Here is a 23,003-nt window from a genome sequence, read left to right as displayed (position 1 = left end):
CAGAATATTATGTAAGAAAAGGACATCAAATATCGTTGTTTGTTTTATAGGATTTATTGATAAATAAATTCAAATTTCCTGAACTACTGCAATAAAATTTGACTAAAATACCCAAAAAAAGAAAAGCTTACCCAACATCAACAAGAGGTGGTTTATCTCTACCTCTACGGTAACACAAATGAATGTTTGGACTCCTCAGGCTTCCGTGATTTAAATCGGCAGGAAAACCCCATGGCGTCAGCTCTATGACTGTGTATTCAGCCGGAGGAATCTCTCCTTGACTACGAATAATGACAGCGATATCAGTAATGGGAAGCAAGGGCTGCGTTGATTTCGGACTCCCTTCATCCCTAGTTGTTTCATCTAGTGGTTCAGGATTCTCTGGCAATCCTGCCACAACAAAATAATCTGCAACTCTTTTATCCTCCATTTTGCGACATTAGCAATGAAAATGTAGCCATTTAATTGAATTTCCTTGAAAAATTACATTTATGTTGAAGAAACCTGTACAAAAAAAAAACAAATTAAATAATCAAAAAATACTGAAACAAATATACAAGTTCACCTTATTAGTTAACATATCAGTAATAATTTCACATCAGATTCTTTCCTTTTTATTTTTTTCAGATTTCATTAGATTTTTTTCAAGTTTAGTACTTAAAAGAAGGTTTAACAAATCCTTAGATTGAGATCTTTTCTCCCCCCCCCCCCTCCTCATTCACTAAAATTAAACATGCATTAGTGGCATAAGCACAGGGCTTGATAAATCACAAATTCTATGTGCTGGAAAATATTTTTAGGAGCAAACATTTTTTTTTTCACAGAAAAACAGTCCAATGATATTAGTTTCAACTTCTTAAGGCCCCCTTAAGAAGATCTACAAGCATAACATATAACCCCCTTCCATGTTATGAATTCCAAAGATTTTATGTTGTCCTGACTATAATTTAGTAATCACATAAAAAATTTTGTGTACAAATGCCAATTTTTTAGTCACCCACAACCACCTGGGATTTGTCAATCCCTGCATAGATACGTGAGAGCAGATATTTTATAAACATCCATATGCAAGATTTAAATATTTCAAATTAAGTCAAAGAGGCTCAAACGTATAGGGTATAAAGCACATTATGATAACAAATACATAAATTCATTACTCTTTTTCACAACTCATGAAAACTATTATTTAAATACAGTACGCCCCACTAAAACAGATATCAACGACGGTTCCAACACACGATATCCAATTAAGCAGGGTATACGATTAAGCTGGGTATTTGATTATCACAAGTACAGGTACAATTTCTGTTCAACTCTTTTACGTACACACACACAGCACAGCTGGTTTTATTTTCCTCAAAATAGACCAATCCGAGTTTTGACTAATCTTTCTCTTTTTAAGCTTTTTCTCCTCACCCTTCTATGAGACTTAGACTTGTTTCTCAGGTTTGTCTCTGACGAGATCTTTCATTTTCATCCTCAACAAATCCAAAACATACCCATACTCCCTATCTCAGTCATCTTGGCTTTTATAGAGCTAACAATGTTAGTATAGTTTGTATATTGAAAAACTGATGCAGGATCAATATTAATAAAGCTTCTGGAAGAAATCAGACATCAAAAAGAAATAAAAATTATATTGAATTGCAACGATCCAGATTTTTACTTTTCATTGCTAAGGTTATTACCATCTATGGGCTTACTAGAGAACAAAAATAAAATAATTGTCCATAATAAAGGCAACTTAGATACTTTGAGTCCAGTACCCACTCCCCAGTAGAGGTTTTTTTTCCAAGTCTCAACTTTGCAACGTATTTGCCATAATTTTAAATCCTTTATCCTAAAAAATATTATGCACATAGTGGTTGATGTGTAGTAACAGTTATCACCTAAATCCTAATATTCGATTAAACAGGGAAGGTTAACATTGCCTCTATGGAAGAAAATTTGGTTCCAGAGGATTTTATTTGAGAATAAACAGGTTAGGCCCTATATATTTATCCATTACAGGGTTTCCCCCGACATTTTATTAATTGCAGCAATTTGGCTAATCAAATGAAAAAAAATTGCAGCCAAATGAGAACCTTAGCCAAATTGACACATCATAAAAAGGAATTCTAAAACTGCCCGGTTCGACTATTAAAAGGTCAAATGGACACTCGCGATTTGGTGAATTTTATCTTTTATTTATTCTTCAAATGAAATATTTTGTTGCGATTTGGCACAATGGCGATTGACAATGTGAGCCCTCTCTGATCCATTTACCTAATTAAGTGGGGCCGACTATAATGTTAATTTGAGACACATCCTTCCTTGGCGAATGAAAACCCAGTTAGTATCGAATTTCTAAATTGAATTTTGAAATTTATCAAGTTAGTATCTGAAAAGTACAGATATGATTTTAGTCTATCATTTTACAGCAATTATTAAGAAATTGATTTGGATGAGTGAAGGACATGATGCAGCCAAACTTTCAAAAACCAAATTCACTTTAGCAGTAGTCTACATAAACTTCAACTGAAAAGTTATTAAATCCTCCCAGAATTAATTTCAGAGGTAATTTTGTAATTACAATAACACATTGCCACCTTATAATGAAAATCACATGCATTAAAAAAAATTCCCAACTTTACAGGACAAGCAAATAAAATTTTAAAAAAGACGTCTTTTTGAATAACACAAAAAGATTCATTCTTCCTCTATAGCAAGCGCATCATTGCCGATTTTTTTTCTTCTGTAATGAGCGAGATATGTTTTCAATCTAAAACTGTAAAAAAAGTCATTTTCAAAAAAAACGTTGATGTACGAAGTTTTCTTATTATGAAGGTGGCATCTTCATGAAGACTTATTTAAGCTTGCATTTTTTTTAAAGGAACTTATTCACATATCTCTTGAATTCAGGGCTTGATAAATCACCAGGCACTGGGTTGACTAAAAAATTAGGATTGGCACCAAAAAATTTTCTATATGTGGTAACTAAATTAGTGTCGGGAAAACACAATTTTTTTTAAATCCTCATCAGTGTATCTACCAACATGCAAGGGAGTTGCTATGTCCTGGAAAAGTTAAAAGAAATATTATTTTCGGATCAGTTTTTCTCTGATAAAAATGTCAGGCTCCTAGAAAATTTTTCTGGCACCTACATATATAATTTTTTTTTTTTTTTTTTTTGTGATTTGCAAGCTCTCTTCCTATTTCACATTTCTTTTTCAAACTCTAAAAATTTTGTAATAAAAACTTGCATTGTTTTTTTCTCCATCTTTAACCTATTTCTTATGATAACGGGTCTACCAGAAGAGATTTCTAAAGATTCAAGCAAAGGAATTAAAAATATGGCAAGTAGCTGTGACATATTAGAAGAGGCCATTCAATTCCGTTGGCACTTGACTCGAGGCAAATTTGCAAGTGTCTACCACCAGGGCTGAACAAACAAACCCCAGGTCGCCACAGCAACTAACAAAGTGGTATTCGCACCTAAAATTTTCTTTGTGTAGTTATTAGATTGCATGCTCAGAGCAGCACAAAATATTTGGAATATATACCGGCATATCTGATAACATGAAAGAGGGTCATTTAGGCTCTGAAAAAAGTAAAAAAACCATTATTTTGGACCTTTTTCTTTAGGTAAACTTTTTGCCACCTAAAATTTTTTTTCCTGGCACACAGATTTTTTTGCAATTTGTCCAGCCCTGTCTACCACATGATCAACAGGGCTAATTCATAAAAAGTCAAATGTGTAAACAGCTCATTTCAATGAAATTTATAGAGACAAAAGAATTGACGCATGACTTTTCATTGACAGTTTCTCCACATTAAATGTTCTAAGAATCAGCCAAAGTGAACTATATAAAAACAGGTGATGCATCTGAATACTCCAATATTGAACAAAATTTTATGCTGTTGACCTTGATGTCTCTTCTTTCCATGTTTTTTTTAATCCTATTCATGTGAATCATGTATACACATTTCATTCAACCACTGACACACAGGAATAGTTTGAGAAAAAAGGTTCTTACTCATAGGAACCTAGTTTTGGCGCCCCCTTGAGAAAAATATCTTTGTGGGTCCAAGCCTTAGCAACCTTCTTAGAGTATCGTTTCTATAGCTGCACAGGTCACGCAGCCCAAGAATCCTCCCTGACCACAGGCATCATTACTGTTAATCGATTCAGTATACCTGACCTGTGTAATTCCACTTAAATGGATTCAAATGATTGCCGGTTGAAAAGCAATCTATTTTTCTTTCAAACAGACAGTGACTCAAAATATACACCAAAGCTCTTTTGGGTGCTGCCAACCATTGTCAAGGGCAACATGGTGAATTGGTCCTATTTAAAACCATGAAGCAGTCTTTTGTAAAGTCTGTTTTCTCGTATCGTAGACAGTCACAGATACATGTCCGCTAGGGCAAAGTAGCTGTGAAAGACGAAAGTTCGAGAACCAACATCCTAGACTAATATATGAATGATATAGCCTTGAGTATTTTTCTATGGGTTTAATGTTAAATTCATTAGCTTCCATCAGGGAATTCACTCATCCTACTATAACGTGACAAATGACTGATGAGTAGATAAAGTTTAGAAGGAAGACAATTCTCGCTAAACAATTTGCTAGATGATGTGAATACATCTAAACCATCTCGATGACTGCATAAATACTTATCAAATGACCGAAATAGGAACATTTTCTTTAAAATAATACAAATTTATTTTACCATTTCTCTAACAGCCAAGATTTCCAATAACAAATGGAATTACATTTTTCAACACAAGTTTATCTAAGGTAAATAATATCCTCTTTATAGAAATTCAATTCAATATAAACATGAATAATTACAACGTATCTCTGAACAATGGAGATTGTTTTTTTTTACATTTTATGTCAACGAATATTATCATCGCATGTGATGGGAGAAATATTGAAAATAAAATAGCACTGAGTTATGGATAAAAAAAAAATGAATCCTTCAATACCGTAATCGACAACGCATTTTATTTGTATGAATCATCTCGCTCTTTAAAGGGAAAAAAACATCGAATTATAATTGAATCACTTGAAAAAGTATAAGATGCATTTTAATTATTACGAGATAATAAGAAATATAATTATAATATCACTCACTGGATAACTAATAGGAGCCGTAATTGCCTCATCTTCAAGTTGAAGGAAAACAAGACGTTTTGCATCACAGGTGAAAGATGGGGGGCGGGGGGAAGGAAGATGATACAGAAGTAAACTGAGCAGAAAACCAACTTGGAGAATAAACTCACCGCTAGACGGCAGAACAGAAAGATACGATTCAGATGAGCTGACCATATTATTTTCAAAGACTTGTTTCCCCCTAAAGAAAATATGGGATGTTGCTGAATGCGGCCAAGAGCATTGCCAATTACCGCTGATATTGGGTAAGAGTTTATGATAGCAAGGAAATAAGCAAGGCTAGTCCAAACCAGAAGACGAAAATATTTCATCGGAGATTACGAGAAATATCTCAGCTTCATCCAAGTTTCTCCGTTTTGGACGCTTCCTTAAACCGGGTTTTCCTAGGAGCAGGTTTCCTGTTCCGCGCGCAACGTGATTCACCCAGCGAGACACGCCATCCACTCCCCAATAAGAAAAGCAACATGGCAGTTTTCCTACATAGCGTAATACGGCTCACGACGGCGCTTTACGTCGGGCGTGATTGGCCGACTGCTTGTGGAGGAGTCAAATGCGTCGTGCGCCGCGGTTTTGCCGATATTCTCTTCACTCTTGTGTTTTCTTTTCCTTCCCTTCAAACCGGAGCATGCAGACGACAGTGTAGCTGATGCCAAAGCCATATACTTTATATAGCCGCCCTGATCTGATGCGCCATGCTAGGAAAACACAAACGCGCGTAGCGTGATTATGTAACACGTTTCTGTCGGCGCGAAATAGTCTAATTTGGTTCACACTGCGCAACAAACCTATTCCTAGGAAAACCCGGCTAAAACACACAAGAGTGAAGAGAATATCGGCAAAACCGCGGCGCACGACGCATTTGACTCCTCCAGAAGCAGTCGGCCAATCACGCCCGACGGCTGTCGTCAGGCGTATTGCGCTCTGTAGGAAAACACTCATGTTGCTTTTCTTATTGGTGAGTGGGCGGCGTGTCGCGCTGGGTGAATCACGTTGCGCGCGGCACAGGAAACCTGCTCCTAGGAAAACCCGGTTTTAAGCCGGGTTTTCCTAGGAATAGGTTTTTTGCGCAGCGTGAACCGAATTAGACTATTTCGCGCCGACAGAAACGAGTTGCATATTCACGCTACGCGTTTGTGTTTCCTAGCGAGGCTCATCAGATCAGGGCGGCTATATAAAATATATGGCGTTGGCATCAGCTACTCTGTCGTCTGCATGCTCCGGTTTGAAGGGAAGGGAAATAAAACACAAGAGTGAAGAGAATATCGTCAAAACCACGGCGCCCGACGCATTTGACTCCTCCAGAAGCAGTCAGCCAATCACGCCCGACGTAAAGTGCTGTCGTGAGGCGTATCGCGCTTTGTAGGAAAACAGTCATGCTGCTTTTCTTACTGGTGAGTGGACGGCGTGTCGCGCTGGGAGAAGCACGTTGCACGTGGCACAGAAAACCTGCTCCTAGGAAAACCCGTTTTTATGATTTGAAACAACAACTGAACTAAACTTTGTGGTCATTTGAGCTTGTGAGATTCGGAATCTCGTTGGGAACGCAACTAGACAAAAAGTTCTTCTCTTTCCAAACTGTATCATCAATGCAAGACTCTCGTCTAATTTGGACATTGGATGGCAGCACTAACAGTATGGGTTTAAGGAACATAGGGTGCTCGTGTCACGTGTCAGCACTGACAGTACCAGCCGTTACAAAGTCACTCTCGCCCATCACCCAAAATATTCTTTTATTTTGAAAATTGCTCATTAATGTGTTTGTAAACATTGAGAGACCTGATTATTACAGGAACATTTTAGTGTCATAATAATGGCAGTAACGCTGTACAATTTATTCGAGGCGACGCTCCTATGTATAAACGCCGTGGCAGTGCTTCATGAGAAGAGGTTCCTGGCTAAAAGTAATGAAATGAGTTCCCTCTTTGATTTTGACTATAGCTCTATATTTACTACTGTATTATAATGAAATAAAATCTTCTATAAATTCATATCTATGCGTCTATTTTTTTGTTTAGTTGGTTGGGATCATGACCAGCATCGAGGATTTGGTGAAGAGCTTGGTGCCAAAGGACAGATTATGAATCTTGTGCATTCCATCAGGACTGTCATGAGAAGTAATGTATGCTTATACATTAAAACCAAGGCCTGGGCAAATATGGATTTTTTTTGGGGGGAGGGGGCCCTTATAATACAATGTTCTCTAGTGCTGAGAGGGGTGGGAAAGGGTCTGTGCCTATAATACAAAAGGCACTTTATTTCGGTGGCACATGCGCCATTTGTTCATGGGGAAAAAACAGGCCCTAAGTAAAATCCCTCTTTTACAGCCAAATAATCATTCCCCTTATTTTATATAAATATGCATTTCAAATCCCTGATTAAAGATCACTTTTTTAGTCAAATATTTTTTGTTCTGTTGGTGACCACGGAAGAAGGGTTTTACTGCATATATATCTGTTGTCGCAGTGGATACTATATGCATCACTGGACGTTTATTGTGTATAGGGCAAAAGACTTGCAGTGATGTCACATACCTTTTCGAATTTGTTTAGAGACACATGGCACCAAACGTTTATTCAATGTGTGGCAGATTTGATCAAGTCCCGGGCTTATTTTACGCACAGGACTGCAACTAGTGATAGTGGGGGGGGGGGGGGGGGGTGTTAGGCTTGGCACCCCGGACGAGAACGAGCACACACATTTAACCTCTCCTTGAACATTACAAGGGCGTGCAAGAATGCATGCTTGCCATTATTTCATCAGTATTTTAATTAGAGCGATGTGATTTTGTGTTTTGTCATGATGGCCCGTGGGTGGGGGAGTGGTATGCTTTGCTGATTGATCTGCCACCAGCAAGCGCATCATGACTCTTCACCCCAGAGTATGCCATTAAAAATTAATCAAATGTCACGAAGGCTCATGCCGTGGCTTCCTACAATCTGCATCAAGGCCCCCCTATACAGTGAATTTACAGCATGAAAAACGTAAATGACAAGAATCATTCAAGGTCTCCAGGCTGGAGGTCCCATCAGACACTTGTGGGGACCATGTGAGCCGGGGGACCCTCTGGATGCTTAGTATCAGCTTTGAATACAAGTGAAGGACTGAATGCTTAGTATCAGCTTTGAATACAAGTGAGGGACTGAATGCTTAGTATCAGCTTTGAATACAAGTGAGGGACTGAATGCTTAGTATCAGCTTTGAATACAAGTGAGGGACTGAATGCTTAGTATCAGCTTTAAATACAAGTGAGGGACTGAATGCTTAGTATCAGCTTTGAATACAAGTGAGGGGAAAAAATGAATTTATATTCATCGAAGATGAGGAAGCAAGAGAGGAGGAAAAAATTTAAGAATAAGATATATATTATAAAGTATACGGGAAAAGAAACTAAGTTTGTGTGTGGGATTTGAGCCAACAACCATTGTGTTACTAGTTTTACAGTCTACCAACTGGACAAATAGCAGAAATATTAGCCGTAATACTAATTTAATTTAGCAGTGTTTGAACATTCACTTGTCAGCAATGTGCATGTACTCTAAGATTAGAACAGAAGTGACTTCACTTCTTGTTCCGTCGTACACCGACTAAACGTTCGGCTCCGTATACGTATCTACAGCAATATTTATTTACTGTACTGTTTCCTGATAGGGCGATCTGCAAAACCCTGGGGATCACCAAATATCAGCCATGGATGGTTCTGGTAATACTGTAAAACCCTTCTTGATGGGCACCCCTTTCATTATTGCCAAATAATAATTTCTTTAATACTATATGACAAAAGTATGTATTTCATAACCCTGATTAATGTTTACCTCCTCTCTTATGGACTTAATTGATCTAAAATCTTTATATATATACAGTCAAACCTTGTTAGTGCGTCACCCGGTTAACACGTCACTCCGCTTAACGGGTCACGTTTTGGAAGCTCCAATTGTCCTCAAGCAGGAATTGGCACAGCTATGGCTCACTCCATTTAACGAGTCACTCCGCTTACTAAGTCATATTTTTGCTCTCCCAAGAGTGTTTCATTAACGAGGTTTGACTGTATATAAAGATTTTAGATCAATTGACAATTTGAAATTTAGTTATGGCTTTGAAAATACACTAAAAATGGTATAGATACATACATTAAGTGCATGGTCTTTGCCCCCCTCCCGGAAAAAGTTGAAATGACAGCCCTGCTTTTCTAGTCAATTCTAGGGATCACACACACACAGCAGATGAACTATGACAACTGAAGCATGGGTTTTGGTTTGGTTTTGTCAAGCCTTGGCTTAAACCTTGAGAAGAATATGGCCCTCTGAGTGGCATCACACCTAATTTCACAAACCGGACTGTAATGTAATAATGGCCACAAAAACTGCTTTTGCCTGGGCAGTTTTTCTTACCATGACAAAAACTTGACATTTCTGCTTTTCTTCTATGCCTGAAAACTTTAAAATTTCCATTTCTTTTTTTTATTAGAGTGTTTGTTTCTCTGCCAATTTGTGATATTCTCACAATGTATAAATGCAGTTTTGTTTTGTTTTTTCTTTGAGACATGGACTTTTTTGAAACTTAAAGGTTCTGCTTATTGACATTATATAGAGGTTTTAATATTTTAAAACCAAACATTCAGTTGTTATACATGAAATTATATTTCATTGTAGGCTTTGCTCAAGAAGGGCTAATCCATATTTTCAAGATTTTATGTGGGTCAAATAAACAAGCCTATCCATTACCATGGAGCTGAGGTTATGAAACTTTCGTCACCTGTGACTCTCTTGCCCAATTCATGGTTTAAACTTAGCTCACTAGAATAGTTTAGTAGCTATTTCACCTTTTAAAAGAACCACTTCAAAGCATAAATAGACTCACACATCAATATTTCCAGTTTGCCGTAATGCCTCTGACAAAAGTTGACAATACACACTTTGAGAAAAACTTTTTTTTCTTTCAAACTGAGCACAACTCAGGTCTATCACCATCTAAAGGCAATTTACTACCGAGTACAGTGAGTTTTGTCAGAAGTGTAAGTGTGTGCGCCCAACAGTCTGAATGTGTGTATCTAGTGTTGTGTCTGATTTTTCAGTGCTAACCATCTATCTCTGAGAAACACTGTCATACAGGTTGTTTTTTTCAAATCAATACCTTTTTGTAAATTTGGAAATATATATTTTTATTTTATATATTGGCACAACAGGCATCAGCCCAGTTTGGCTAGATAGGCTTTATGTAGGCAAAGTTATCTAGCTTTGAAATCATCCATGTAAAAATTTACTTGCTTATTATAATTATTTCTGTTAACATATCCCTCTTACTTTCTATTTTCAGTTCCTTTGATATTTTTGAACACTATTACTATCCTGTTCAAGCTGATACTTGGATGATGGCATTGGTCAGTTTGACAACATCTGTAAATCTTTTCCGTTTTTCTGTGAATTAAAATTTTTCTATGTTTTAGCATTTGTGCATGGATGAGAATTATGTGGAATTTTATTTTATATATATATATATATAAAATCCTAGACTTTTCCAGTCAAATTTTTTAAAAATCTATTCAATAATCTGATTTTTTTAAAAAATTAAGATGTCATTTGACAATAACTGAACTTTTTTTTATTAATGTCCAGCATCAAAGAAATATATATTTTCTGGATTTTATGACCAGATGGCTTTTCCTTCTGAGCTACCTCAACATAAAATCCTGAAAATACCCATTTCCTTGATATTTTGGGCTGAGAAAAAGCCGTCTGTCTCTACCCCACAAATCCAGTATATTTGCACATTTTTTTTTTATTTTCTAGCTTTTAGAATTTAACATGGAGTTTTGTCTTTCCCCCCCCCCCCCCAAACAATATATTAACCCCTTAAATGGCTTTTTTTTGCTTTCTTTTTCTGTGAAATGGTTTTATTCTTACTCCCATGCAAATATTTACCGGAAAGTGGAAACTATTCTGAAGTAAAAAGCAATTAGGGGCCGTTCAAGTATTACATAAGCAAATTTTTAGCCATTTTGACCCCCCCCCCCTTTGTCAGCAAAATTTCGTCATCAGCTCTGACCCTCTGAATCCTAACTCATATTTTCATAAAGGGTGGTTGATGACGTAAGCAAATCTGAAACCCCCTCTATCGATGATGACGTAATACTTGAACAGCCCCTTATATTCTCCTTAGATTATTTTTTTAATGCTTACAAATACCGGATGTTACATGCACAAACAGGTTTTAACGATTCAATAACAGAGGATGTGGTATACGGAGAGAGATTGGGGCATATTGGAGTGGGTATACCGATTTTCGGCCTAGTAACAATTATTTATAATCATCTGGTTTTTTTATAATGAAAGGTTTTAAAATTTCCTACATCAGGGATTGTTTATATAACTTTGTAGGGAAAAGTTTTAATTAAAAGTTGAAATTAAGCTCTTAAATCACTATAAATTACATAGATGTAAACTTGTGTCCAATCCACGAACCCACTCAGTATTTTCCACCATCTTGATAATACCTATAGAAATATTGGATTTGACCCCTCCCCCAATATTTTCACACCTTTGCATATAATACTTGATATTTATAATTTGATAATGCATTATATTCAGTTTCAAATTCTCTCTACAAAATTATTCTAATATACATCTCAAGCAGAGAAAAAAAAAAGAAAATTGAGTGAAAAAATTTCTAGGGTTACTTTCTCATCTCAAATCAGCACACAGTAGGCAAGTAAAAGAAGAATGTTTTGTATTTACTCCACAGAACTTAATATTATGCAACTGAAACATTTGGACTGATTAAGTAATATTTGAGCAGGTTACATTGGCTGCATGTTATCACTGCAGCCAATGTAACTTCCATTGGCTGCAGTGATTACTCGTAAGTTTATCGAAACAATCTGATTCAGGGTTTAAGAAAACATCAAATTGGTGTCTCATTTGAAGTTGGAATTTTAAAATATCTAGTCTGTGGTCACTGTCAACTAGCTTAGCAAAATGGTAATTTTTCGTTCACACGAGCTGATTCAACCAGGCCCCACAGTCTGCCAATTTCAAAATAGCTGCATCCTTGAACTTTTCATATATACTGTGGAGAGGTTGATGCATTAATCCCTCAGTAGCAGAGTTTGTTATACCTATGTATCAGGAAAGATTCTGACATACAACTGAACAGGTATCAAGTATTGATATGTCATTTTGCACCACTTTATATAATAGTATATGAAGTGGTGCAAAATGTTATATCTAAAATAATTCAAACTCATAAATATTGAACTGCATTTCTTTTTGAATTTTTTAAAACTAGTTTATTATGCAAATGAGAAAGCAATATGAGAAATTGAACATAATTTAACAATATTCTTTTTGTTTCACAAAAGCTGCTTGTATACACACAAATACTCTTGAGAATTCACATAAAACATGAGACTTAATATTTCTTGACAGCCTCATCAATGCTTTCAATATGGCCTTTCAGTGCTTCCCATTGCTCAGTGCTCAAGGATATCCCTGAAAATTAATAAGACAGCAATTTAATCCATATATTTTATGACACAAAATATTAATTTGGAATGGTAAAATATGTTACATAAGATTTCATAATTGCTTTAATATAAATACAGTCAAATCCCATTTTAACGAATACCATTATAGCGAAATTCTCGTTTTAACGAACACTTTTCTAATCTCCCCCCCCCCCCCCCGAATTAGTTTACATAAGGACATTTTTAAAGAACCTGGAATTCCTTTATAACGAAGTGATTTCTACAGTCTCTTGGAGTTCGTTGTTACGGGATTTGACTGTATTACTTTTTTTTCAGTTCCCAACAGGGTAGAGTTTCTTCCGAGACAATGGAAAAAACCGGAAGAAACTGAAAAATGTGCATTAATTACAGCTTCGTTGACGTACACATATGTGCGTAGGTGAAATTCAAATTTATTAGAGGTGTTAGAATATAATTGACATATCTTACATTGTAGTGCAAATGATGAATACGGAAGGAAGACTGGTTTCTTCCGCTTGGTAGAAGCAGGGTCGGCAGTTTTTTCCAAGCGGAAGAAACTGCCCAACTCTTTAAAAGACTGATGCAGTTATTAATTTGCTTACATAATTAAATTTACTTAATGTTATAAAAAATACACATTTGCTATATCTAAAGCATAAATTCTAACTTATATGACAAATTATTGAAAGAAAAGTTTCTTCCAGCCGGTTTTTTCCACTTCAGAAGAAACTGTCCAAACCTTGTTTCCAATAATTTTTACTGGGCCAAATTTTTTAAAAGCATACAACATAGAAATTTCTAGAACAGCATTTCTCAAATTATGGTTCGTGAAGATAGAACAGGTGATCACTAAGCAGAATTCAATTTTTATGTGGTTTAAACTATTTAACCAATTATTGAGCTCGAAGGTTTTATAGATATTGGGGTGGCGACAGAACTGTAAGGAGTATAATTAATTATTTCACACATTTACATGAGAACTAGAAATGTGTCAATGGCACATGATGAACTCTTTCCAGTCGAAGATGGTTGTGTGAACAGAGAGGGAAAACTTTTTCTTTTCCTCCCTTGTTTTCATTGGTCAGTACCTGTACTGCTATCTGTCGTTTTTGATTTCACTGTAAACTCTGCAGTACTACCCCACCAGTGACTTCAGTTGTGATTTACAGCAATCAGGGAATCTCTAACTTTCCTCCTACTACAAGTTGTATAGTTCTGGTGGTCATCATCATTGGCTGAGAGCTTTCTGGTACTAGAACATCAGTTGATCTATGGACAGTTTCGTGTTTGCCTTTATCAGGAGCATGAAGTATTTGGGCATCCACTGCATCACTTGAAATGGGCCACCATAGGCGCACTGGAGCAGAGGCTTCACAGCATCTCTACGTTTAAATATGAGAGTCAATGTCTGTAGTGCCAGATGAATGAAGATCTTCAGCTTATTGCTGTTAGCAGTAGAAGGGGTGGGAAGTGACAAAGTCCATTTTTGGAGCAACAAAATATAGGATTCAGAGCAGGTATTTATAAATTGGAGCAGCGAAAGAATATTTTCATTACCCCCACCCCTTTTCAAATTAAAACAACTGCACTGTCTTTTGTTACCAAACATATTTTCATTGGCTTGTTTTTGGTGTTTCAGGCTTTCGACACCTTGTTTGAAAGAGCGGCCATCATAAAATTGCTCATACCAGTCTATTTAAGATGACACTTTTTGCTTACTGAGGGCACTATTTGCTGCCTGAAACAACGGTAGTTTAAATAGGCTAAAAATTTTTATAAGTTTTGAATTTTTTTATATTTGGAAAGAAATTGTTGCAAAATATGAGAGAATTTCAGAAGATTCAACACTATGTTTGGCGATTTAGCACTCGTTATTTGACAACATTGTCAATTTAGCACTCGTTATTTGGGAAAATTTGGAAATTGATTAAAAAAATCTACCTTCTCTCTAATTTTGTAACCTTTTCTGGACTTCCGGCAACTCTTTCAACCAGAGACCAGGTGGATTGTTGGTGGACATGCTTGTAGCACTTTAAAAAAAAACTGTCTTGGGGTAAAGCAGAGAAGGGTAAATAAATATTAAATATTTTTTGATTGAAAATTTTCTTTCAAAAGTAAAAAAATATCTATGAAATATCCTTTCTGAAATTCAGGGCATACAGAGGGAAAATTTGCTATTTTGGCTATTTGGCAGAGAAAAAGTTGAAAATACGCTATTGGAACAGGATGGCGCAAGATGTTAATTTTGGAGCAGAGTTCCCACCTCTGCAGTAGAAACGGGCACAATATTAAGCATAGTGTTCGCTAGTTGTGCTGCAAATGTTAGTGGATCCACGGGTGACTCTCAGTACCGGGGACAAAGAACTTCACGTGCAACAGCAGTGTGGTACCATAGGGCCGTTCTGCACACGCGGCTTTGAGTTCAAGTTGATAGGTTGAACGGAGGCCAAGAACAATTAGTAAGACATCCATTCATTGGTCGGTGAGGTGGCACTTCAGAGCTGCCTTTAGTGGCTGATGAAGTTTTCGACCAGGCTGTTGCCTTGAGAATAAAATGTCATTTGAAGTTTTTTGTATCCCTAGCTGCAGCAGCCAGTTCTTGGAATAACTGTGCATCGATTGTGTCAACCTCTGTTGGTGGCGATCCTGCTAGATATGCCAAAGCAGGAAACCCAATTTGACACAAAAGATCTTGTAATGGTTTCTGCTGTGATATATACAACAGGCATCACTTCCGGGCAGTGTGTGAATCTGTCAATCACTGTTATTGAGTATCGGTCGCCCTGACTTGGTGGAAGTGGTCCGATGATATTGATATGTACACGTTCGGCAGCAAGAATGTTCCAGTGATGTTGCACTTTCATCCGTTGACATGGTGTGCATTCATTACTCCCTGGTATCAGGTTTGATGTCATTACAGTTGATAGATTCAGCTACAGGTGGCTCTGAGTTCTGTCAGTTTAATTACAAACACCCTGTGTTTCAGAACTATTGAAATGTGAAAATTAAATCTTCAACATGAATCAAAAGAAATCCATACATTTGAAGAAAAACCTCTTATTACCTTTCTTTCCTGGTTTCAGCTCACCATCAGCATTATAATACTCTCGTATGTTCACCAGAACTTTCCCACGAAACTCTGACACACTGACAAAACGCATCTTGGACAACTGTTGAATTGAAAATCAGAATTAATATCAACATTGAAATAACCTAAAACCTTTTTTTTAATTTAGGGAAACAAATTGTAACACTGAAAACATTGTCAAAAAATAAATTGTGCAATAATTTGGATCTGAGAACAAAACTGCTGCCTGATGCAATTTAGATACAAGCGTAATTGAACACAGTAAATAGGGCTACTACTAAACTTTCTTTCAAACCGAGCACAACTCAGGTCTATCACCATCTATGGGCGATTTACTACCTAGTGAGTTGTGCCGGAAGTGTAACTGTGAGTGTACCTAACAGTCTGGGTGCAAATGAAAGTGTTGTGTTTGATTTTTCAGTGCTGCCATCTATATTTAAGAAGTGAGTGATGTGTTATGTTGCTCTCTGTGGCGAGACTTGTGGCTGATGAAGTTTTTGACCGGGCCGTTGCCTTGAGGATGAAATGTCATTTGAAGTTTATGTATCCCTAGCAGCAGCAGCCAGTTCTTGGAATAATTGTGCATCAAATTGCGTCAACCTTGGTTGGTGGTGATTCTGCTAGGTATGCCAAAGCAGGAACCATTTAAAATGCCTTTTAAATGGGGAGATCGGCTCGCATTCGCATTTTGAAGGTGGGAACCACAGAAAACCAACTTCAGCCGACCACCACTGTGGCAACAGCGGGCGGGGGTTTGAACCTGGGACCTTGCGACGCGAGGCTATCACTATGACCACTCGACCACCACAGCGGCGCTACTACTAAACTGTACATGCACCTCATAAATATTCCTATGAGGAAATTCTAATAAATTTGTGCATGGCAGAATATATGTTAAGTTTATATGCAGCCCTAACATATATGTTGCTAGAGTTATGCGCAGTTCAGCATTCTAGATGTGCTTTGCCACCTGTCTTCTAGACAAGTGAAGTTGCGAATTGTAGCCAAAAATTGCTACAAGCAAATAAATTTGTCAATCACAGTCAAAAACATTATCAAAGGCAAGTAAAAATTCCATTTATCACTAAAATTTCTGAAAAATCTTCAATGGCAGGGAGATAGAGGGCTACTGCTAGACACAATAAGTGAAAATTCGCAAGAAAACCCTATTATATAATATGGATATATTTAATACGACCATAATTAATCATGATAGTCATATTTATCACAATATAGTTTATAAGTCATGAAAATGATCTTTAATTCTTGATTTCAAAAATTCATGCAAGCCTCATTAAAAATAATACAAAAAATTTCATAGTTCATAAAAAAATGAATATGAAATTATAAATTGAAATAGAAAAGAAATAACATTTCTTATTCATTAAGTTGAGAAAAATTGTCATATCAGTGCATAACTAGAGCGGGGGAAGCCAATTGCCCTGGGTGGCAGTTTTAGGTGGGAACAGAGAACACCATTACAAAATTTTAAAGCTATGGGGGGAAGCAAAATAATGTTTGTCCTGGGCGGCAAAAATCCTAGTTACGACCCTGTATCAGTGTTGAAATAATACAAATATAAATGTGGGAACTTCTAAAAAATCTGTTGAATTGCAGTTCGTTATATCTGGGTCTGACTGCATACAAGTTTCTGATTTGAGAGCAGCAGAAACCACAGAAAATATCTGGGAGACTAAAAAGTTTGTGCAACCATGCTTCAGAAATTGGTGTGCTGATTATTGGACTACAATGATACACGAGTGGTTTGATAGAGCCTGGCATTATAACTAGAGGTCTGTTGTACTCTTTCCCAGAAATGTCTTTATCTTCATGAACTACATATAGATGTTTGCTAAAGTGATGATTTAAATATTCAAACCTATCAGCAAAATATCCACCGACTCTAGGGTCTGTATATACACGATGTTAGCCAGTTTGAACTGGTTTACCATGGTTTTCATCATGCAGTCCAATATCTATCCAATACAGTGAAACCTGTGTGCAACGATAAACCTGCCTATAACAACATTTTCTCTAGACGACTCTTACTTATGCATCTCATACATATTCCTCTATGGAATTTCTAATGATGTACTACATGCCAGAAAATGTGTGCTGTGAACCTAATACAAAGTTTTTTTCTGTTTAATGGTTGTTATGTGTATACCTGTCCCCACAGCAGAATATGCTGAAATATATGACATACGTTGCAGAACAATCAGTGCTACTGCATAACTATCTGGAAGAATTTTAAGACAAATGTAAAAAACACTACACTACTACGAGAATTTTTATTGCAGTACATTTTCAGTCAGCCGAGGGCTCGTTGCAGAAGAATGCAAAACATTCTGCTTTCAGGCCATCTGCCATCAATTTTTCTGACTATGAGTGAAGTGTGATAAATTAAATAATTGTACTTTTGAACCTAATCTCTGGCGCAGACTCTAGCCTACTTGCATCCATTGTAGAGAGATAATGTCTTTATTAATAAGTAACTGAGTTACTTTATTCTCTTGAATAAATTTAAAATCATAAACCTGGAAGAGCCAGGGAAGGTAAGTCTTGATTTTGCAATATGGTTAGTTTCAAGCAATTAAGGAATTCCACACCTTACATTAGGCCAGGATTACACTATAAAAGATCTTTTACAAAACTTGAAAAAAAACTACCAATATGCCTATTGGTGACATTCGCTCGCATGTAACCAATATACTTATCGGTTGCATTTTTCAAGTTTTATAAAAGAACATTTATGAAACTTTTGTAGTGTAATCCCAGCCTCAGAGGCCTAAAAAGAAATAATAAATTAATCATAAATTCATAATATCACAAACTCTTAACTACTTGCTTTGAACATATTGTCATCTGGGTCACTACTTGCCCCACCATCACCACCTTTCTTCTTCGTATCCGGACCCTTGGCACGCTTGGGTGCAGGATGCCTCTGCAAATAAAATTAAATCGCATTAGTGCTGGCTCTCATTCCAATGGAAACGAAAAATAAAAAGCAGGTCATTTTCTATGTCGGAATGAATGTCAGCACTTACATCCTCAGGTCCGGAGTCGGAATCTGAATCGGTAAGTCTTTTCATATTTTTCTTCTTACTGGCCATAGTCTTTTCTAATGCCTTAAAAAAACTGAAATATATGACCACTGGTAAGACATCATAGAATTCTGAACTTACATAACAAGGCATAAATGATTACTTCAAGAAATGATCTAAGGAAAAAGGTTTTGGCAAAACCTTGGTAGGCCAATACCGTCAAACCCTGATTTAATGAACTAAATATAAAACCAACAATTTTATTCATTAAATCAAGAAAAATTGTTACATTAGGATTGAGATAATACTAATATACATATAAAATAGACTTCTAAAAAAATCTTGAGCTCGTTACATCAGAGTCTTTTGTTCTAGACCTGATGCCAAGAATCAAACTGATATGTGGAAGCCAGACAATGTAACATGGATGACTGTGATTAGCTGATTCACTGTGATTCGAAATTTTATATCCCAAGATTATCAAGAATCATTCGATTAATTGCTAGATTCTTTATCGGATGGACTATATGCCATCATCTTATAATCCTGTTTATAATTTTGATTGCACATTGCCGTTAGTTATTTAGATTTTATCTCTTTGTTATGATTTCAGATTGATGATCGTTTTTATTTTATATATACTTTTTATTTCTGTTGCCTTCATCTGAGGTGACAATGTTTTATTGTTTATAAAAATTTTCCAGATACACCCATCTTTCGATATCTCCCTGAAATGGGAAGCAGGGTGCGTCTGATTGTCAAAGTAAAAAATCTCATTCTTCAAATTTTACCCAAGATTGTCTGTATAGAGCACGCATTTGAATGAATCAAATCTTAACACGTGCGCACACACACACACAAGTTTTGGAGCTTATTTTTTTTGTTCATGATACATTGTATCATACATACCGTTTCCCAGTATGTTACATTCAGTTGTCTTTGTTTTGCTTGAATATCTCATTTGAAATTTGTTCTCAGGATTGCATTTGGATTTTCTCCGGTAGTTCATTTCATATTTCCATTTTAATTTCTTGCATACTGACCTTTATAATTTTAATCCCGAAAATTGTGCTTTTATTGGACAGAGCTTTTTCCCCCCTTAACTGTTACATCACTTAATAGAATCCCGGTTTTGAAACAGCTATACTATAATAAATTGTTTGTTTTACTCTTGGCGACTACTCGTCATGCTCTAATGTTTTTCTCACAAGAGAAAAATAGCCAACATATCGCCAAAAAGGGATTATTATACCATAGCTGCTTCCATATTTTTATCACAATACTTTTATTATTTTCAGGCAGCGTTTCTATCTGTGCTACATTTTTTTTATCATGTTTTGTAGGTATAGGGAAAATTACTGCCACTGTTAGTTGAGTTTTTCTCTCTGTAACTTTATATAAAGGCACTGACATATATCATTATTTTCATGTGCAATGGGGCAAGTGCCAAAGATCTTGGCCAAGGCAGCTGGATGTGGGGAAAGCTCTAGAATGAGTACACAGACTAACCACTTACACACGAAAAGAAAAAATTATAGTCAACGTTCATTTAAACAACCCACGTTATAGCAACCATTCCATTACAAAAAAAACTACCAGTAGGATAAATCCAGAATGTTTTCATATAACAATTATTCGGTGGTGTCTTACTTTCGATAGCACGACACTTCAAATATAATGTCTGTATTCAAAGGAAAGAAGGGGTGGTGTAGACATAATAAGTGTCATGTATTAACATGGAATTCACACCACCTACATTTGTTTCTATTTGTGTGAAGTGACAAAATGCGAAACCTATGATATTTCCCGATGAGGTTTGAAGTCTGGCGTCTTCACTAAATTACCTCCCCCACACACATCCTGCAGTAAGGCCAGGGCCGTCTTAAGAGCTTCATGGGCCCCTGGGCCAAGTGATTTTTCTGAGGCCCTAACAGGTAAATTCTAGAAAATTTCAATCAAATCTCATTTTTGTGAGGTGCCCGGGTGGGCCCATGCGTTAAGACGGCACTGAGTAAGGCATCCATTTTAGTGAAAAAATAAGAATCGTGATGGGGGGCCCTTGAGCAGGCCCTACCCTTGTGTGTGTGGGGGAGGGTACTTAGTGGCCAGAAACTTGCCAATCACTTCACGGCGTGGTCGGTATCCGGCCAATATGGCAAGTGGCCGGTCATTTCGCACATGTAAAACTTAAAAGAAAACATAAGTCCCAATACGCATTGAATTTTTATACATTACGCCTTCCTTATAATTAGTTGATATCCGAGAAATTTTGCTTAGAGCTTATTAAAAATGATTCCCGAGCATCAAAAATAACTGACACAGCAAAAAATTAACGAAGACACACACACTCACAGATATTCACAGCTATAAAAGAAAGAAGCGCGAAAACTAGGAAATAGCAGCACAATACCTTCAACAGGTCTAGTTAATGTAGCCGGTTTTGAGGAGGACAATACTTCGGCATGATCAGACTGACAAATCAATTTTTTAAAAAAAGAAAAACACCACTAATATTAAAACATAGATGTGACCACAAGTCTTTTATTTTCACGTACAAATTTTGGCCGTCTCAACTTACTCTTCACCTTTCAAACCGAGCACAACTCAGCTCTATCGCCACGGGCAATTTACTACCTAGTGAGTTAAGCCAGAAGTGAAAGTGCGTGTTCCTAAACCCGGGTTTTCCTAGGAATCGGTTTTTTACGCCGCGTGAACATAACTGGATCGTTTCGCGTCGGCAGAAACGTGTTACATGATTACGCTACGCGTTTCTGTTTTCCCAGCATGGCGCATCAGCTCGGGGTGGCTATATGGCCCTGGTACAGCACCTCCTAGAGATAGAAGGCCTCCGCACGCTGCTTGAGACGTCAGTAAGTAGTCTATTTTCCCTCAGAATATTCAGGGAAAAAAATTCCCTGCTCGTGCCAGTATCATCGCTGTGAGGAAAAGAAATAACCAGGCTCAGAATAGGCGATTTCTATGCCCCACATCCAATCCCTATGCGGTATTTGTAGCCAATCAGGAAGATTCTACGCCAAAATAACAAGAAACGAAATAGGATGCTGTGTTTCAAAATGTGGCAAACTCGCTAGGTTGAAAGAAAATTCAAGAATTAATGAAAGAAAATTCCAGAATTAATGAAGGAAAATCCAGAATTAATGAAGGAAAATCCAGAATTAATGAAGGAAAATCCAGAATTAATGAAGGAAAATTCAAGAATTGATAAGAGAAATTATTCCAGCATTAACGAAAGAAATGATTCCAGTATTAATGAAATGAATAATTTAATCTTTTTTCATCATTAGATGAGTTCTCTATCCTTTTTTTAATCTTCTGGTGTCTGTCCGATTTTCATTGCTGCCATCTATATTTCAGAAGTGAAGTGTAATCCTTGAATATTTGTGCCTGTTGCTCTCTGTGGCGAGACTTTTTGACGGGGAGATCGGCTAGCATTCACGCCTAAAATGTGTGTGTTGGGAAACACACAAAACCACCTTCTGCTGACCATCACTGTGGTATCAGTGGGGTTCGAACCCCCGGGAACTCGCGATGCGAATCCGACACTATGACAAACGCGGAGATAGACTTGAATGTCTGGGGAGCACGACGATGATGATGTCAATTCGTATATACACGTATACACGTTTACAGACTCCACCTTGGACGCTGGAGAGGCATTGCCCCCCCCCCCCCATGTTCCTCTTCCGTTAAATTGCATTGGATTATCTAAATTTTCAAGTGAGAGCTTCTTCATAAGCAGGTCTAACTTTCTGCGACATTATTTAAAATGTATTTTGAACTTAAAAGACGCCTCCGAATTTCGAAAAATTCACATAGAGAAGCATTGGGTAAGCGCATTGTTTGTACCGAATGGAAAAAGCGATAAATGCCAAGTAAACTCAACTCGGAATATATTGAAAAGAATATAATGAATAAAACTAAACTCGGATCAAATTATAATAATTATAATTTGATCTTTTCCGCGTTACCTTTTGCACTGCATATAACCTGTCGTCTGCTTCTTTTTCGAAGATTCTTTGTTTTTGGCAGCTCCTTGTACCGGAAAAAGAACTGAACTCGCCATTTCAACATCCAGTTCCGTTTGTCGGCTTTGCTGACACGGAACGAAACAGAACGAATGATTCTACTTCTTTGACCTGTCGTCTGCTGTTTTTCCAGAGGTGTCCCTTGTTTTAGATGGTTCCTTAAAAAAAAGAACTGAACTTGCCATT

At 36.8% G+C, this 23,003-nt stretch overlaps 3 protein-coding genes across 9 annotated transcripts in view; 1 reads left to right on the top strand and 2 right to left on the bottom strand.

Moving 5' to 3' along the window:
* Positions 1-5,204, bottom strand: part of Crag (DENN domain-containing protein Crag) — a 48,899-nt gene extending 43,695 nt beyond the window's left edge. For all 4 annotated transcript variants that reach the window (XM_089242341.1, XM_089242346.1, XM_089242352.1 and 1 more), the window contains exons 1-2: positions 5,121-5,204; positions 132-504 (exon numbers count right to left, since the gene is read on the bottom strand). In XM_089242341.1, coding sequence (XP_089098467.1) covers positions 132-430 — 299 coding nt within the window. In that variant the 5' untranslated portion in view covers positions 431-504; positions 5,121-5,204. The remainder of the gene's footprint in view (positions 1-131; positions 505-5,120) is intronic.
* Positions 5,205-6,860: 1,656 nt separating this feature from the next.
* On the top strand, positions 6,861-10,601 carry LOC149087891 (immediate early response 3-interacting protein 1). The gene is made up of 3 exons (XM_089252586.1): positions 6,861-7,060; positions 7,175-7,273; positions 10,473-10,601. Exons 1-3 carry the CDS (start codon positions 6,970-6,972, stop codon positions 10,526-10,528), a joined length of 246 nt encoding a protein of 81 aa, XP_089108712.1. The 5' UTR covers positions 6,861-6,969; the 3' UTR covers positions 10,529-10,601.
* A 1,270-nt stretch (positions 10,602-11,871) lies between these two features.
* LOC149087890 (activated RNA polymerase II transcriptional coactivator p15-like) lies at positions 11,872-21,295 on the bottom strand. Of its 4 annotated transcripts, none has more exons than XM_089242314.1 (5): positions 21,124-21,220; positions 18,775-18,865; positions 18,576-18,671; positions 15,704-15,809; positions 11,872-12,643 (listed from the first exon to the last, which is right to left on the bottom strand). In XM_089242314.1, the coding sequence occupies exons 2-5, from the start codon at positions 18,838-18,840 to the stop codon at positions 12,564-12,566; spliced, it is 348 nt and encodes a 115-aa protein (XP_089098440.1). In that variant the 5' UTR covers positions 18,841-18,865; positions 21,124-21,220; the 3' UTR covers positions 11,872-12,563. The 4 variants fall into 4 exon arrangements, with proteins under 4 accessions (XP_089098440.1, XP_089098452.1, XP_089098445.1 ...); XM_089242326.1 differs by having other exon boundaries at positions 12,421-12,643; positions 21,182-21,295; XM_089242319.1 differs by having other exon boundaries at positions 12,421-12,643; positions 21,118-21,180.
* Positions 21,296-23,003: the final 1,708 nt, after the last annotated feature.

The sequence above is a fragment of the Pholcus phalangioides genome, unplaced genomic scaffold (genome assembly GCF_987345545.1).
Source record: "Pholcus phalangioides strain wild (caught in Gottingen) unplaced genomic scaffold, Ppha-v1.0 ptg000003l_1, whole genome shotgun sequence".
Classification (NCBI taxonomy): Eukaryota; Metazoa; Arthropoda; class Arachnida; order Araneae; family Pholcidae; genus Pholcus; species Pholcus phalangioides.
Note: the sequence above shows the minus strand (reverse complement) of the source record. Positions and strands in the feature narration are given on the sequence as shown.

Bases quoted from the DNA above. Each gene is read 5' to 3' on its own strand.
- LOC149087891 (XM_089252586.1), top strand. From the start codon at position 6,970: ATGGCAGTAACGCTGTACAATTTATTCGAGGCGACGCTCCTATGTATA. The intron at 7,061-7,174 runs GTAATGAAATGA...TTTTTTGTTTAG, and splicing joins GAAGAGGTTCCTGGCTAAAA to TTGGTTGGGATCATGACCAG. The intron at 7,274-10,472 runs GTAATGTATGCT...TTCTATTTTCAG, and splicing joins CATCAGGACTGTCATGAGAA to TTCCTTTGATATTTTTGAAC.
- LOC149087890 (XM_089242326.1), bottom strand. From the start codon at position 18,840: ATGGCCAGTAAGAAGAAAAATATGAAAAGACTTACCGATTCAGATTCC. The intron at 18,672-18,774 runs GTAAGTGCTGAC...TTTTATTTGCAG, and splicing joins CCGACTCCGGACCTGAGGAT to AGGCATCCTGCACCCAAGCG. The intron at 12,644-15,703 runs GTAATAAGAGGT...ATTAATTTTCAG, and splicing joins GCTGAAACCAGGAAAGAAAG to GGATATCCTTGAGCACTGAG.